The sequence below is a fragment of the Melanotaenia boesemani genome, chromosome 3 (assembly GCF_017639745.1).
Source record: "Melanotaenia boesemani isolate fMelBoe1 chromosome 3, fMelBoe1.pri, whole genome shotgun sequence".
In the NCBI taxonomy this organism is placed as follows: domain Eukaryota; kingdom Metazoa; phylum Chordata; class Actinopteri; order Atheriniformes; family Melanotaeniidae; genus Melanotaenia; species Melanotaenia boesemani.
Genome location: NC_055684.1, coordinates 22,507,879 through 22,526,563, shown reverse-complemented (window position 1 = coordinate 22,526,563; position 18,685 = coordinate 22,507,879). Strand labels below are relative to the sequence as shown.

The window sequence follows — 18,685 nt, the reverse complement described above, 5'->3', positions numbered from 1 at the left end:
TAAATATATCTGGAGTTCTGTGTTCTGGAGTCACCTGAGATAAGATTTCTACTCTCAAAGTTAAAAAATAAAGCTTTAGTATCGTAATGACATACACCTTTCTCCAGATTGACAGATCTGCAGTAGCTAGTGTGAGAAAACTGCAAAGGTTGATATAAAAACCACATTTAGCAGGAATTTCACCCAAGGTCCTCGCTCCCTCTAAATTGAAGTTGTGTGCTTTGTTGTTTGTGTTATGTTTATGTTTAGACAATGTTGTTGAGATGTTCAAGTCTGTTTGAATGTTAAAGTTGGCACCATGAGTGCAGTAGATAGCACAGGAGGTGATACCTACCACCACCTGCTCCAGTCTGTTTCACCGGGGATGGAAATGATGCTGGATAAGAACTTAATAACTGAATTTGGAAAAATTTAATTTAATCACCTATCAGTTCAAACTAATATATTAATTTGGTACAACTATTTTCTCTTTTGTCCAGTGTGGTATCATTCTGTGAATGCAACAGAGAATATACTGTGGAAGTACAGCTATTTTTCTCCCAGGACATTCAGATTTTTTTATACTGTGGTGTGTTATATTGTTTATCTAAGATTATTTTAAATTAATTTTAAGACTTACTAAGGTTGAGCTGTTTAACCTCCTGATACATACCATCTCAGGATAGAAAGAAGCTTTTGTTCACTTTTCCATGACCGAGGCACAAATCAAACTAAGAGAGGTTCAAGAATTGAACAAATGAAAAGGAAACAATAAAAGTTAACAAATTTTATTACATGTTTATATACAAACAACCCTGCAAGGCACACCTTTGTTTAAATAAGAATATACAATACAGTTTATTCTTGAAGCAGACAACTTTTAGTTTTGAAATATATATTAATACAAGTCTGTTTAGTGTGGGGAGTGAGCACGAAGGACCCAAACTGCAAATGTTCAGCCATAATAAACACTAAAGAAGTAAGTGATGTAAACAACATGTCTGACATGGAATTTGAGCAGACATAATTAAATGTTGGACAAATTGTGTATGGACTGTCTGAAAAAGTTTTTTTTTCCATCTCTGCTGATGGCACTCTTTAAGCAAACTGAATCTTATCTTTTTATTTTTAAAAACAAATATCGTCACAAGGGACGAAATGAAATGAAGCCAAAACTGCGATGATGCATGATCATAATAATGAGATTCAAGGTGGTTTGTCTTTTTATTCAGAATTTCAAATCTAATTTATTGCTCACATATTAACACCATTAAAAGAATCATATTTTATAATTTAATAAACTGTTATCCCCTTTCTCATGTCTTTGTTAATGAGTAGGGTTAAAATACAAAAGCAACATAAAATACAGTTTTTAGCTGTAATGAAAACCTTGTATGACATCTTGAAATGTTGCTTCTTACATAGAATAACTCTACACAAGGGCAACTAACAGTCTACATAAACAGTGTGTCACTTTAGTTGTACAGTGTCTGCATGTATTGATCATGCAGCAATCAGTCGTGTCATCCTGTCACTCCACTAAAGCTGCTTTTACGTAAGAACTGTTTGCCCAACATCAATCAGGACACTTGTGAAATAACTTTTGTTTTGTCCTCACAGCACAGAAAGAAGAGACTGAAAGATGAAAAGATGCTCATGACAAAGGCCTGCTGTGACTCATAAAATAAAACTAAACAATGACTGAAAAAAAAGGTTGGGACTTCAAGCATAGAAACATTAAGATACAGCCTGTCATAGTCACACAGTTTGCCATAATCAAGTGTCATGACTGACTTAGACGGCTTTGACAGATGGCAGACCCCCATAAAGTGGCTACTGGCTTGCACCAACTGTAAAAACATCATTTTACCTCACATCTACAAATTCAACAAAGGTCCATCATTGTCGTAGCTCTCTTTTCTTACACAAGTAAAACTTCAGGGGGTGCCTGACCAGAGAAGATGAGCTTTAGAGGCTGGAAACAAAGAGCTTGTCAGCATCTTGTCCTGGGCCTCATTGTCAAGAGTCTTCAGAGGCTGTGTGTTTCACTCAGTATTCCTATTGTGATGTTCTGGATGGATGGCTTTCATCATGCCAGGAGGCCAAGTCGCTTGACCTTAGCAGACAGGAAAGAGTGGATGATGAAGACTAGGGTCTTCGGGCAGCAGTGGAGATCAAGTTGCTGAGAGAAAGGAGAAACAAGAGCAAAAATCAACATCTAGGCATAGTAGTTTCTGGGTATGCAAATAACATAAAACAAATTATTCAACACTCAACATTAACATCACATGCTAACAAGGATATAGTGGAAGGTAATGAAAAAATCTTTAATATAAATCAATATGTTGCCACACAGAGTGATTATAGTATAAGTTCACTGTATTTTTCCATAGTTTTGGTCACATCCTGTTGTTTTTACCAATGAAAGGAATTTTCTAATTTCCCATGAAGATCATTCAGATTTTGGTTTAGATGAAAAAGTTTAGATCGTGTTTCCAGTCTAAATTCTACTCTAATGTTTGACTTATTTAACATAAGGGTTTACATTTATGGTGGCAATGCTTTAGCTATTCTATAAATTTTTTAAAGTATAGCTCACAATCTCAGCCTCAGGGCCTCCAAAGTCCAGGAACATCATACGAACTCCATCATCTGAGGACATTCGGAGGCGCTCAAAGGGCTGCTGGAGGAGAACGCTTTTCCTGACACCCATTTCTTCTGTGAATAGTGTGAAACCGTCATCGATGTGCACTCCAAGGGTGCACTCTTTTCCATTCCAACTGCAGGCTGCAAAGACAGAAAAGATGCAGATTATATAAAAGTAGACAACTGTCTCTTATGGCTATAATTCTTTAATATGCTAAAAAATTATGTTGAAATAAATTGTTATTGTTAGGGAAGAATAATCAATCTAAATCTCAGTGAACGTAACCCTCATTCTGAATCGGACTCCAAAATTTATATCAAAAAAGGTAATTTTCTGTTGGTGTTGACGCCACCTCAAACAACCAGCAGAGGGCAGTACAGCGCTATTACTGCACTGTGTCTGAACTGAATCATGTCTGACAAGGCAGGAATATTATGTACATAAAATAAAACAAACCGTTCAGCACAGATTGTGAACTAGAAACCACATAGGCAGCTTGAGATTTATGTTTTTTCATCACTAAACTGCTTCAAAGAAATTACTGACAAAGAAAACTCCCAAATGTCTAAAACTCATTTCAAACAGGCTAAAACTACAGAGGAGAATTTGCAAAAGAAGACAGATTTTGAATCATTGTGTTCAGAACAACGTTTGATTTGGAGTGTGTTAAAAATATGGGCACATTTTACTGCAACTGATAGCAGCTTGATGTTTGGACTCCCAGCAGATAAACTTCCCTTTTCTTTTGATTTTTATTATTAATTGTACCTTCAAAAACAGTTTTGATGTAGTTTTTAAAAAGTTTGTTTTTCTGGGGAGAATTATTGTAGAGAGGAAAAACATTCAGTTTTCACGACTTTTGTGGGTCAGAATGAACTTATACTGGTAATTTCTTCTTTAAATATTTTTGTTATTATTAGTGAATAAAAGTTAGATAATCAAGTGTTTATAAGACAAATCAGAAGCCAAAAGGTTCTCATTAGAACTTGTAACAATGCTTTCTTCTTTCATTCTCTGCTCTTTTAAGCACGTAGAGCATTATTGAGGGAAAATATTTTCAAACAATCCCGTGGGATCTTAGACAGCTCATGGAAAAAAGAACTACACTTTCCATTTGTGTGTGCTGCAAACATGAAGAGAGAAAGGGATCTTTGCACCTGCGGTGACCTCCTTGATGAGCTCAGCAGCGTTGTGGCAACCATCCACCAGCAGATGAGTCCAGGTGGACAGCTCTTTGGCGGATTCCACCCTGAACACATGAGTCTCCACGCCCTGCTTGGTGCCCGAACGGAGGCCGAACGACAGCTCGGAGTCAAATAGAGGAGAACTTTTTCCAGGTCCAGAGTGGACCAATCTGGGGGAGGCGGGGAGAGGAAAATATCACAAAGCTGTGGCAGAGAAAGAGTGTAATTAAGAATTATGTGGCCAAAACAGAAACGGTTGGAAAGATGGAAAGTGAGGTGTGGAGTGCACAGGAGAGAACGAAGGGAGAGAAAAACATGACTCATAGGTTCTGTTAACACTAATGTTTTCCAAATAAATGTGATGTTATGACACAAAATGTCCCAAAGTGCAGTTATGGAAAGAGTGAGTATGAACCGGTAAAGCTGTACGAGGTGGAGTGCAGATCTGTTCATCTCATGAGGAAAAACTTTTATATATATATATATATATATATATATATATTTATAAAATAAAATAAAAAAAACTACAACTGTCACACGTTATGTGTTACATGTATATATATGTATGCAGGCATTTGTGCATGAGAACCTGGTGGTGATGAGCGGGTGACTCTTGGTGGGGTTGCATAGGCTCTCTTTGCTTTCAGGGAAGGAGGGATACAGGAGCAGGTCCTTCTCAGTCAGCACTGCTAGTACAGGTCTCTCTGGACCCTGAGATACCTGCACACAAAAAACTGTGTTACACTAAAATAAATCATTTAAACTTCTACCTAACTACTGGTCTTATTCCCCATTTCCTCTTTCCCCAGCTGGTTACATTTCTCATTGTAAAATGCAAACACACAAAACAAATATGTGTTGTGTCTATTTTATACTATGATGTTTACTACTACAATTACTAATCTAACTGTATAAGTGTACCATTAAATACAGCATTCTAGCCCCCTTTCTGCTGCCTACATTGTTATTTTTTTTATAAGATTATCCCTCAATACACAAGACAACAACCTCCTAACCAGCAAACTACAAACAGAAAGTTTTCACAAAGATTTGAATAATGTGAAAAACGGTCCTGCTTGATTATATCAGGGAATATCTACGTGAACAACTTTTGGTGCCGCACATGGATGTGTTTGCATGTTAGCTCTCCAGTTAAGCAAAATACGCTCCTTGTAAAAGGTTTTTAGGTTTGGCTTATTCAAAAACAAGTGAGACTGATTTTCAAACTTTTCCCATTTATGATGGGAGCAGGAATCCAGTGCTGAGAACGCTTGACTAATTCCACCAGAGGCCAGTACTGTGAAGCAGGATTAGTGGCTTAGCGAAGTAGCTTCAGATGCAACGCTGGGTTTTCAGAATCATGCAGCTGGTTCTCTTTTTACTGGGGTCTATCACTCTGGCAACTTATGGTTAAAATTGATACAGTTGAGATAGAAAAATAAAGGGTACAGCCTGGACAGGTTGCCAGTCCATCGCAGGGCCCACACAGAGAGACAAACAACCACTCACACTCACTCACTGCTAGAGAGAATTTAGAGTGACCAATTAACCTAACCTGCATGTCCTTGGATGGTGAAGGAAGCCGGAGAACCCGGAGAAAACCCACGTATAAACAGGGAGAACATGCAAACTCCACACAGAAAGGCAACTGTTCAAACCTCCCCCCTAGCCGAGGCTCGAACCTGCAACGTGCTAGCTGTGAGGCAGTGGTGCTAACCACCACACCACCATGCAAAAAAAAGTAAAGCAAAATAAAGAAGACAATGTTGCATCAAGTGTCTTTTGTCTTTTGATTCAGACTTTCTGAGCTGTTTGATTTTGTCTCAGTTAAGATCATTACTATATAAAATCCCCAAGCAGTTATGTCAAGCAGAGAACGAGCACACAGCACATCAAACCTGCTAAACTGCATCAAATTATATCTGTACGTTCCTGTTCATGTGCATGTCCATCTTAGAAAATATTTTAAATAACTAATTAAAATCACTGGGAGACTAAAATCCTTTTAATTTAGCGTTTCGGAGTGTGGATCATAGAAAACAAACCTAGACATGTAAAATTAGCCTACTGACTGGTTTGAATGGGTTTCATTTGAATGCAAAAAGAATTAGAAACAGCTAGAATTGAATATACTGCAGATGTTGGTGAGATTGACCAGCTTATTCATTTACATGATTTCACTTAGTCAACATATTTGTTCTTCATCTTTCCCTCCTGCTTTAACTGCAGCAGCTGTATTGCTTTCAGTTTTCTAGAAGTTTTATTTTATTCTCATATTCATTCTGGATTATCGTTTGTTGGTTCCAGATCCATAATAATGAAGTGTCATCCCACCTGCTTTACATGAACTAGAATTATCTAGGGTTAGAAAACATACCCAGTTGAAAACCAACCCATTATAAATGATTGGATAAGAAATGCCAGCAGATATTAGCTAGCCCCAATCAAAATCTGGAATTAAGACTTTTTTTATCCCCTGTAGGACAAATTCCCGTGTTACAGTAGAAGCTGGAATAAGGAATTAAAGTATGCCTAACATATATAGAAATAAATGTTTAACATTATATTTAAAATGCACTCAATACTAGTTGTGAAAAGAACATTTTAATACAACTTTTAATAAAATATTTAGGTAACTGGCATGCAAATGTGGTCCTGTGTATATGCCTTTGTCTTTTTTAACTCTGTGCTGTCGTTTCACATTTTAAAACAAAAATAAATTCACTGTACAAGAATCAGAAAAAAAGTGGGTAACATTTAGATGAATGAATCAGACCACCATCACTTGACCAAATATGCAAAATATAGAATAGCACAAAGTCGTTTTAGCTCTACGTCTCATGTACATCAGCATCCTTCCATACCTGCTCTGTAATCCAGCCCAGGTGTTTGACCTCCATGCCAGACTGCATGCTCTTCATCTCCTCCTTCACTCGGGGTAACAGGTTGGCGGCGCCAGCCTGAATGGCATTGTACCAAGACTGAGCCATGGCTGGGTCTTTCGCCCGCAGGAAAACAGAGTTCTTTCTGTTGGATGAAATCACCTCAAAATACCTGGTAAACGAGATGAAAGGAGGAGAGACAGAAAAAAAGAGGATAGACATAAATGAGTTAGAAACACAGAAATTAAATGGCAGAGATTAAAGCTTGGGGGTAAAGAGGAAGCTTTAGATATTAACAAAGAGGATATGTGAGTACAAAAAAAAACCAAGTCCCCTTTACAATGATCTTTAAAGTCATCTTGTTACTTGCAGGTTTTTTTTTCTTCCTCAGAAGTGCATCAACTGGATAAAAAGTGACATTTAACAGAAAATATTTCACTTGTAGTACCTATTTTCTGTGTCTGGGGGGCACTGTTTCCGTGAAACCTGGCACATTTTCAGTGGGATGCTGCGAGGTTCTTTCACCTCCGCAGGGGAGAGCTCAGGGCCCCTCTGAGGTGTAGAAGGCGGAGAATCCCACGGGAGGCCTGCTCCAGAGGACCCAGAGCTTTTAAAGAAGGCAGACATCTCCTTAATGTACTTCACTGTAGGAGAGTAAGATTGAGACAGGGAGGATTAGATGAAAAAGTTAGAGGAAGCACAAGATGACACAACATCATTTAGTGAAAGCAGAAGTTTTTAAATTAGAAAACGAATCAAAAAAACTGTAGCCGTTAGAAACAGTTTCAAAATAGCATTAAAATCCATCTGTCAAAAAGAAGTTTTCTCACTTGGATACAAAGCCTGTCAAGCTCTTTTGTGTAGAAAGCAGTCCAAACATGATGAATGTAATAATGGATATTAGTTATTTTTTCATCTTAATGTTGTTTTTCTGTCAAGGTTGACTCTAGGAGGAGTGGGCATGAGCAGCAGCTGGAGGCCGAATGGGGATGTAATTCTTTCCAGCTGTGCACTAACACAGCTGCATGGGTGACCAAGCACAGCTGGACATGTTGTAGAATTCATGAACCAAATTTGAAGATTTTCATACATCCATTAGCCATTCCCCCTGACAGTATAAAGAGTCTTGGAAGGCAGCTGACTGGGTCACCAGTCCATCATTCAGCCAACACATACTGTTCTCCCATCCATGTTTTATAAGCACAGAGTGAAATGTAAGTGGTTGGGCAAAACTTGCATATCTTTAATTTTCTCACACATTTAAGTTATGTTTCTATATCCTGTTTTGTCTCTTCCACATTCTAATAATACTCTGCAGCCTAGATCATCCCCTCTAATGGAAATGTAACTAAAGGTCACTTTAACACTTATGGTCACCCATTAACTTAGCATGCATTGCGTTGCACAGGACTACAGGATGAAGCTAGATAATTTGGAGAAAACCATCAGAGGCAAAGGGAGAAAATAACAAACTCCACACAGAAAGGGCCCTGTAGGTTGAAACAAAACCTTCCTGCTGTGGGCCAACAAATACACAGCCTATTTGTGTTCATTTACCTTTTTTTTTACCTTGTTTGTGTTCCACAGCTGTATAGTCAATTTTTCTTTGTGAGCAGATACAGTGATTTATCTATAGAATATTATTTATTCCTGCCAATAATGACCTTTGATCAGTGGTGCCACTCTCGCTGTCTTGCTGTGTGTTTGAGTAATACAGTTAACTTGATCAAAAATACCAATGATTCTGTACTCCTTTTAGTTGTTCCCCTAGAAACTATTAGGGATATAATATATAATTAGTGGCATGCGATTCAAAAAATTTACAAGAGCTTAAGATATTTCATTCATTAATTTTCTATACCGCTTAGTCCAACTCAGGGTCAAAAGAAAGCTGGAGCCTATCCCAGCGATCAGCAGGCGAGAGGCAGGGTACACCCTGGTCAGGTTGCCAGTCCATCACAGGACTAACATAGAGGGACAACCAACCACTCACACTCACTCCAAGGGAGAATTCAGAGTGATCAATTAACCTAACATGCATGTCTTTTAAAGGTGGGAGGAAGCCAGAGTACCTGGAGAAAACCCATGCATACACGGGGAGAACATGCAAACTCCACACAGAAAGGCCACTATTCAAAACTATGTGCACATGTTTCTTTAAATGAAGTTTTACCACACAGCAGTGTACATACACCTACACAGAGAACCGCACATGGAAACACATGGCCTCAGCTCCAGTTCAGCAGGCTGTGGTATGGGTTTAGTAAAAGTAGCCTCTGCTGGAGTAAAAATAGCCCAAAGGACATGGTAAGGCAGGAGGCTGAAGGCAAAGCTCTGGTTTCACTGTAGAAGTGTGAAGCACTCTTCTTGCACAGTACAAACAGCAAGTAAGCAGAGGGCAAGCAGAGGAGTCATGGCACTGGACAACAGGAGTAAGAGGGAGCTTCCTCCAATTACCAAAATAGACCCACTGACAGCCACTGGCTCCTCATGTCTCATTTCCAACAAGTAGTTCACTCATAATTCAGTTTATTCCCCATATTAAACTGACAACATAGCAGTGCGGTGCTTCGCACTCCACACACAGGAAAGGAGTTCCCGATTCCCTTTTCTCTGGAATTTCCATCTCTTTTATATCAGGATACTTTTGACTGTCTCCCATGGTCCAAAAACATGCATGTTAGGTAAACTGATCATTCCAAATAGACATTAAGTGTGGATTGAGTGTCTGATCTTTGGCTCTGTGTCTCTTCTCAGAGAAGTCGATTGCTTACGGTTGAGGAACTGAAGTGTTTCAGTCCCTAAAAGATAAGAACAAAATCTTACCACTGAAGATGTCCTGTTCAAATCTATGAAGAATTATTGAAAAAGCTTACTCTTTTGCCCCATTTTGGATATGAAGTATTCAATAAGCTAGCCTCACACACTCTTTCTTCCTCTACTAATTCCCTTCCTTGGGGCTGATTTGACATAATTCTTTTAACAATGGTCCACCAGAATGGTTTCATGGTTACACAAAAACTTGCTCACACATTGCATGAGTGAGCATATAAAAAAGGATCAAAAGCGAAGTATGATGTGGAGTGTATTTTGCTCTTCATTAATTATCATCCCTGGGTACGTGCTCTTTGATATGATTCAACAAAGTTCCATTACTTTTACAGTACTGACATAATGTTCATAGCACCGAATACTGAGTGTGACCACTTGAAACAGTTTATAATGTGGAGAATCTGCTTGTACAGATTTGAGAACAATGTGTGTTACATTAACCATAAATAAGTTATTTTTCAGGCAAGTATTTAAATTAGCTTGATGCATCTTATGCTGTTGTGCTGCATGAGCATGAATGTTATAGCTTAAAAAGAAGCTATTTTCACATTCCCCTGCGAGTTTTTTACATATCAGAGACTAAAGTGGTGGTTTTTTTCTACAGTCAGTTGGTCTTTTAAGCTTTAAGATGAAGTAAGAATGTAATCAGATGAGTTGAGTTAAATCGGTGAAGAGAATTTCAAATTTTACTTCAATGAACTCCAACCCTCTTAGTTTTGTAAATCCTTGGTTAAGAAATGCTTGAATGAAAAAGGATTTCAAGAAGAGCAGTTTTGTTTCATATTGTTTTCTTTGTTCTACAACCAATGTTGTTTTTTAAAAATCTGAATTTCTCACCATACTAATTTCACTTTATTATTGTGTAATCAGAGTCTAAAAATAATGTACGTATATTTTATGTTTATTTGCCCCTATTTCACTATGCAAAAAAAAAAAAAAAAGCTTAAGGCACCAAAAAGTGCATCTGTGTCAAATCAAGGCACAAGTTTAGACTGGGAACATGTACAAGCAGTAAGAAACCAATATGTACAGGCTTTGAAGTAGCTGTCAACCTGCATATGTAATGTTTCATGGAAATGAGCTTCTGTCCATTTGTTCCTGTGCCAACACACTGATGTTTGTACCGCGGGAAAGCCAACTGTTTTCTTGTTCCTCACTAAGGCCATTCAAAATTTATGTGGTCAATCTCATTAAGTCAGGCAATGCCACAAAGAGAAGCCTGGAAATGGGATTGGGTACTTCATTGTCTCAAGTGGACTCTATCATTGAAGGGCTCTTGCACTCTTTAATAAGCACAGACAGAAAGTTTCAGATTCTTTTCAAGTTTTTCTCTTAAAAAAAAAAAAAAAAAGAGGTTTTTGGAGTGGTTAGTAATTTAAGAGGGAAATAAAGCCCCGTTTCCACTAACAGGTGTGGGTTGGGACACATTTTTCTTTGTTTCCACATGCAAAAACTTGGAAGGGTACCCTAAAATCGGACCTGACCCGTCCTACTTTATTGTGACCCTTCTGTTGGGGTACCAATCTAACCAATCCAACGCATAAAAGTGTAGCTTGACACACTGAATATTGTGTATTGATTGGTTGAAAAACAAAGTTACTTCAAATGCGACCTGGCATAAAGACAAAGCAGGAATGGCTCCTTGTTTAGAGCAACAGATTTTCTTTTGCTGATTAAATCTCAGTTTAAATGGCATTACAAAGCACTGTGAAGACGAAAGAACACAAACTGTTGGATGATCACTTCACTTTCTACTTGGTTGAGCTTAAACAAATCTGCCAATTCAGCTGTCTTTGTCATTGTTTAGGCAACAGCATAGTCTCCTTTGTTTCTGAGTTGTGTTTTGGTAATACTTTAAGGAAGCCATTATGCTGCGATGGCGTCATGCTATTACGTAGCTGACGTATCTATTGCTATCCAGCTGATACTCCACCTTTCAGCTAAGGTTGCGGTTGGCTGTGGGAACGCAATGATATTACAGTTTACAAACCATATCCACACCCTAACTGTCTCGTCCCGACTCGCACCGTTGGTGGAAAAGAGGCTTAATACATTATTCTATTTACCTTTATATTTATTCAGTCACTTTATTCAGTCACTAATGACATTTGTAATTGAGCTCTCATTTCCTTCTTCTATCAGCAATCCCTGAGATCATCCTACAAACTGAGCCAAATCCACCTGTGTGTAACTGGATTAACTGGAAGTAAATAGGAACATAGACTGTCCGTAGATCAGCAAAACAGGATTATGTCAAGGCACAGAACAGGGCACAGTGAAGAACATTTTGGTGGCACTTTGTGTCTGAAAGCTCTTGAATCTCAATTTTTCCAAACTAAAGAAAAAGTTTAAAAACCACCAAAAGATTTTCAAGTATTTAAGGACAGAGGACCAATGATCAATGATAATGAGATCCAGAGTTAACATGTGGAAATGGAAGAACCCTACAAAAAAGGCAACTAAAAACACTCCACTAATAATGTCTTCATGGCAGAGTGGTCAGGCAGAGGGCAGAGGCAAGACAACTTCCTAGGAGTTCACCAAAAGTCACCTGAATGACTCTTAGACCATGAGAGACTTCTCAGATTCAGCTGTATGGCTACAATTCCCAAAAGTGTATGGTGATCATCACTTCATTAATAACACCTTTACAGTCAACGCTGGTGATGGCAACATTGTATGTTCATGATCTCAATCAAAAGAACCCTGCAGAGAAAACAGAATTGGCTTCACCAGAAACCGACGGAGCATCTCAGATATGAAAAGCCTTGAAAACAGTTAAGCAGCAACACTCCACTTCCAACTTGGTTGAGCTTAAACAATTCTGCCAATTCAGCTGTCTTTTTACATTGTTTGGGCAACAGCATAGTGTGGGTGGAGATATAAAGATGGCCACTTAAGTTATGGTCATCTGATGAGGATGTCTCACTCATGCAATTAATCCTACACTTTGAATAGTAAAGTTATTAAGGAAGAAAGTACAGCAGTACTAGCAGGACATAAGCAGACTGCCCATTACAATTTTCATTTGCCTTTCAGACTGAAAGACCCCCCCACCCCCCAAAAAAGGTTAAACTTGGTGCTTCATAGATTCAAAATGTCAGGCATTAGTCATGTCCCCACTTAAAAAATCAGAATAGAGAAGTAGAGTGAGCCTGAAGAAAAGTGAGACAGAAAATACGACGGTGAGAAAGAAAAAAATGAGTGTGAAAGAGTGAGACAGGCAATACAGACACAGAATACACAGCTAAGCTCAGACAGAAATCTTGCCATGAATACCAGCAGCGGCACATTCAATACAGAGCTAAAATTAGCTGAGATGGCACTGTTATTACTTTAGCTTATCTGGCAGCCAGAGAAACTACTTTTGTGTGTGTGAGAGAGTTCCTTTGCCTCTTCTGCAGGATCTGCCATTAAGCTTCTCGCAGAAATCTTGACTATTACACTGAACCTCACAAATCCTGACCACACATTTTCAGCCAATTCAGTTTTGACACAATTTACTGAAAAGTGGTTTGAGGTGTTGCTGGTTTGTTTCTTGGGCTGTACAAATTGGTAAAGTTTTACATATTTAACTGTGAATAGCTAATACTATTTTGTTGGACCAAAATGATGCAAACATCTGAGTGCCAAAAAAGGAAAGGTAATGAAAGAGGTTTGTTTTTAAGTTAACTGTGTCCATACACTTATACGCCATTAGTCCATCTTTCCCGATCCTTTGGATGCATTGTTCTGTATACAGTCTCTAGAATCTCCATATCCTTAAACTATCAGGTATCTAGTCAAAGCACCAGTAGCTGGATAGAACAACAAGCCTTCCTTCTTGCTCCACTGGTTACTGTGGGAGTAGTTGGAATGTCTCTGGCCAGCCACTGACCTCAGAAACATGCAGATGGCTCTGTAAACTCTGTCTGGCAAAGAATGCCCCAGTGTAATACTCTGAGAAAGATTTCTTGGGGCAAAACAATACCATAAATAGTCGTAGAAAACAAGAGATACACTTGCTGTTTTCAGGGAGAACACCAAGCTCAATTTAATTAAATAAATAAAATTCTACCAATTTTATAAGTCTGACAAACTGATTTAATATTTACTTCATACCTGGAAAGTAACTCAGCTTGAAAATAATCCTGAAACTTTTAAGGCCACTGCTGACCAAGAGTCAAACGAATCAGCTGCGGGACCTCTCTACATCAAACATGTTCTAGTTTGGACTCATTACTCTTTTTAGTTTATTCTATCTTTAGCAAACCCACTGTTTTGGGGTAGTTTCTGTCAAGGTGATTCCAGTGCTGGTTTAGATCCAGAACCTAACTCAGAACCAGTTTTTTCTGTTTTGACTACCAAAGCAGTGGCATCAGCAATAAGAGGTGGTGCCACAGTAAACACACTATATTGTGAGTTCCAAGTTTCAAAAGCCAGGGCCACTGTAGCATCAGGTCGACAAAACTCAGGAGAAAATAATAAAACTGGCCTTGAATATGGATGTGAAGTAAAATGTAGCACTAACGTTCCTCAATGTGACATGCAGAGCAGCATTCTCAACTGCTGTTTTCAACTAAATTTACAACATTCGTAGATACTGTTCAGCATTTAGAAATGGTGGCTGCCACTGCAAAGAGCATTTACAAGCAGGGACTGAATACCTTTTATAAACTAGAGTATTAAGAAATCAGTTTGAAGGGATAATGAGACAAATGCTGGTCTCTGTAGAAAACACTGTGGCGCGCTACAGAAATTTAAAATGCACAAATTGGAGGTCCATAAATATGATGGAAGAGACATTGAAGGTAATGATGTGGCTGTGTGGTGGTGGTGGAAAATCAATTGTTCTAAAGTTAAATCAGCTCTGATCTGGCCCATGCACCAGCCCAGCATCAGCAACAAGGCTTTCACTAAGCAATTTCCCTTTCAGCTCTGTTGCTTGGACTTGTGCTTTTTGACAACTCTGGAAGTATGATCACAATGAAATGTTTTCAAACTACAACTTTTTTACCACTCAGAAACATGCCCCATCTTTTCTTCTGCTTGGCTTGTGTCATCTTGGCTCGGCATTACTGGATTGTTATGGCTCTAAATCAATTATCACACAATTTGCACAAACCCTGTCTTTTATCTACAACAAAATATGTGCAAATAAGAAAGAGAATGTAAAGATAGATTTTTTAAGAGCTGTAAATGCAACCATTGCTAACTTATGAATTTCTAGCTTTACATGTCCCCAATGTTTCAGTTATTTTTATGTCTTTCTCTTAGATTAGTACATCATTTCTATAGCCCATCTCATTAAAATCATGGATAAATGCCAACGTTAGAAGGGTGTATGGTGTGAGAGAAGCTAAGAGAGGGCAGAGACCAGTGAATCAGACTTTTAAACTAATGCACATACTGCTAAAGCACAGATTCGATTACTTTGCATAGTGTGTCAGGAGAGTTAATTATCCTAATTCAACAGTGAAAATGAAGGGAACTTGAACAGGATCTGACAGAGGACAAGAAAAAAAGTGACAGAACGGTCCAGCTTAAAATGTTTCCACTTTACTTCCCAACTTTTTCTTTCTGTGTTCTGCTTGAAATGAAGAGAAACCCAATTCTCCATTTTTAGGTCTGTTTATATTTTCCTCAGCGTGATTCAAAGTGGTGACTGGCTGTGCAACTCATTGGTTCTGTTTACATTTCAATTTTATTTATATTGAGGGAAATCAGGCAATGATTAAGTAGCAGTAGGTTCTAAAAGTAAAGTTTATAAAGAACTCAGTAAGTTCAATGCTGCTATAGTAAGTCAAATTTATTTTAGTGCTAAATCAGCAGTCTTAGGAATGCTGAAAAAGATTATGCTTTTGTTAGTACTTGTTTATGCTTTATGTCATTTATTTATTCTGAATTATATTAAAGAAAACACCAATCTCCTCTTCCTCTATCCCCAGCAGTTATGTACTGCACAATACTGTGAGACAGTCTAAACACCAAATGAAGTGATAGAATGGCAGGAAGAATGGGTCACCAATTTATCAGGGGCCCAGGATCGGGGCAGAGGGGTGCAGTGAGGGGCTTGTTAAGCAAACTTGCTGCCAGAGAGAGGTGAAAAGGTCTAAGGGAAATTTGCCATTTATTAAAGCTTTGTTATTTTGAGGGTTAATCCACTCCTTGCTGAGTGTAAGCACAATGTCCTTACGGACCAGCAGTTCTGAAGGAAAAAGGAACCAAGCTCTGTGTGGGTGGGGTTTATCTTCTGCAGCAGAGATACGCCCAGAGGCCCAACAGCTACAGTCCAACTCCAGACTACCGAAGTTGATTGATGTGGAAAGATTGCTCTCCGATTACATTCACTGTCTTTTTGATTGAAATGCACACCTAACACTGGCTTTGTTGCATCAATAATCTTCACGAGTTCCATGCAAAAGTTTTTAAAGAGCAATGCAGAGTGCAAACAAGCTTGATTTTTAAATACTGAAAGGGGCACTATGCAGAAATTTGTCATTTCTAGATGACATGACATTACACACTGTCTCTCAGTGTTGGTCACCAGCCCCGTGTTTACCGGCCCGTCCCGCCAAACGTTCATTGTCCATTCATGTGAATCGCTGCCTCTTCTCTCCTCTCGGAGCCTTCGGCCCTCCCTTCCTATAAAAGACTACAGCAAGCGAGCAATGGCAGCTCATATTTTTGAAGCAAAATAGCGGAATGAAACGTTCAACTGACGACAACAAATCCAACGTTATCTCTAGAAAAAACAATGGCTGTTGGTGAAGAAGTTGTCGGATAAGGAAACGGCAATAACCCTGTCAGGCCTGCGCCTCCTCCACCAGCCCGCTCATCATCTCCAGAATACTGAGCCCTGGAAAGAACTACAAATCCCATACCCACCGGACTCCGCCATCATGGCTACCACCTGCGCTCCCTGATCAGCCTAACAACCAACACCTGTCAACATCCCTATATATACCTTCAGTCCACTTCCACTCCTTGTCTAGTCATGTCTATGCTCATGCATTCTCTCTACTGACCAACTTAATTAAACCTTCTAGAAACTACAACCTGCGACTGTGTCTACCTGTTCAGCGTCAGATCTTACAAACCCAGATTAACGGTGGCCTTGTATTTACAAAATGGAGAGCACTGCGAGCGCTAAAGGGGCTAGAATTTGACTCGGAGTTAGTTCTTTTCCTGGACAGGTAAGTAACAACACAAATGTTATTTTTATTAAGTTACTTCGAGATGTACCACAAAAATGTGATATTATTTTGCTCACTGTGTGCACTTTGCACATTCGTTCGCAGACGAGGCGAGTGGGGGGAGGGGGGAAGAGGTAGAGGGAGCTGTGGCTCAAGACACGGTTGGTTTTGTGCAACAGGCAGTGCACAACAGCAAACCTTGTGGTGACACGATTTCTCTGTTTGCCCCTTTAAAGTATTAAAACACCACATAAATGGGATTTATTTCTATGGAAGTGTCAGATGTATTGTCAGCAGTAGTATGCACCTTACTGTTTCTACAGGAAACCCACATCCAAAGGCAAGAACAAAAAGACCTTTCCAGTTCAACATGGTCCAACATCATCTAGTTATAAAAACATTTATGTAGAAATACAATATATTATATTCTAATGGTCCAATATATTGTGCTTTAAATAAAAAAATAAGCTCATCTTACAATACGTAGACAAATTAAATTTTTAATTATAAGTAAGTATGTATAAGTATGTATAAATGCTTATTAAATGTAAATAAGAAAAAGTTATTCTTCTTTGAGTTACTGCACACTGCCCACTATACAGACTTTTATTCACACATATTTTCATACACTACTTTAACTAAACTAAAATGAACAGGAATAAAAAATAAAGGTGGATTTATACTCGAGCAGAGTCTGTGTCACCACCGTAAAGCGAATTTATGGTCGAGAGGGGTCTCCGTAACCGCCGCAGGCTCAGCGTAGGTCCGCAGAGGCTCGACACGCACCTCTTCCAGACCTGATATGCACCCCTGCTTCACAGTCAGTTATGCGGAGGTTCTCCCTTGTGATTGGTCAGTTTGGGATCACGTGTTGCCGGATATCTGGCTCTTCTCGCTGAATTTGTATGGTAACCACCATTTTTAAAAACAACCAGTGGATCAAGTTGATGAGAGGCTGATCGAATTATTTTTTCGTTATCTTCTAATAAAGACACTGAACCATACTGGACGCATTGTTGTTTTAAAACAGAAAATATGTACCGGAACTGAAGTGAACCATCAAAAGAACTTCAACCTGGTGAGTTTACCAGCCGATACCACCCTGCTGCCACCTTCAGTTAGGAGGACAAACTGCAACACAACACCAGAATGACGTGTACTCCCTACGTTCGAGTGCGAGAGCAAACTCACCAGCGTCAGCTATGCCGTAAACGACCACACGACAATAAATCTGCCTTAAGTTGTATCTGCAAAAGAATCACCAGAATTCTAATTAATATGCATGTTTGATCCTGTTCCCCATCAACCTGGTGCACTGCACTTCTCTACAAACACTTCTATAAAAAAGATAATTACACATTTGAAATTACAAGAAAGGCCTTTATCTCTGTCCTGTTATTTTAGTCTCTTGCAGAGCGGAAGACAGTAAAGAGGGAAGCAAGGAGAACATTGAGGACAACTACCCAGTTAAATAGTAAGATGCTGAAGGTGGGGTGGTGCAGATAAGGGATTCACACAGACCACAAGAGCAAGACATATTTTAAAAGTTATAATTATCATGTCACAAAGGCAAGAGCCAGAATTTTTAATTATGTTATAAAGTGTTCAAGAAAGCAGTTATGGTCCCTCCAATCATGCGTGAAGCCCTAACTATCAACGCTGGCTGGGCTCATACATCAATATGTTTACTGATAGGTCCACTAAAGAATCCATATTTAGAAGAAAGAAATGATCAGCATGTCAGCTTTACCATGTGTGTATTATCTCTGCGCAGGCTCACCTTTCAACACATGTACACAGTCCAAGCTGGAATATTTTCACATAGACACTTTCTAGTGTGCAAACAAATTTTAAAGACAGGCCATGATAAGAAACAGGGAGGAAATGAAAACGGGTGTATCTAAAAGTTTAAAGTAACCACGAACAGGAGATGAAGAGTAAGAAGGCTGCTGTGAGGATTGCTCCAAACATCAGGGCCATGCTTTG

At 38.9% G+C, this 18,685-nt stretch overlaps 1 protein-coding gene across 1 annotated transcript in view; it reads right to left on the bottom strand.

Annotated features, from left to right (window-relative positions):
• Positions 1-757: 757 nt before the first annotated feature.
• snta1 (syntrophin, alpha 1) overlaps positions 758-18,685 on the bottom strand; it is a 32,533-nt gene continuing 14,605 nt past the window's right edge. The window contains exons 3-8 of the mRNA XM_041980934.1: positions 7,141-7,336; positions 6,675-6,864; positions 4,400-4,530; positions 3,784-3,980; positions 2,579-2,766; positions 758-2,161 (exon numbers count right to left, since the gene is read on the bottom strand). Coding sequence (XP_041836868.1) covers positions 2,069-2,161; positions 2,579-2,766; positions 3,784-3,980; positions 4,400-4,530; positions 6,675-6,864; positions 7,141-7,336 — 995 coding nt within the window. The 3' untranslated portion in view covers positions 758-2,068. The remainder of the gene's footprint in view (positions 2,162-2,578; positions 2,767-3,783; positions 3,981-4,399; positions 4,531-6,674; positions 6,865-7,140; positions 7,337-18,685) is intronic.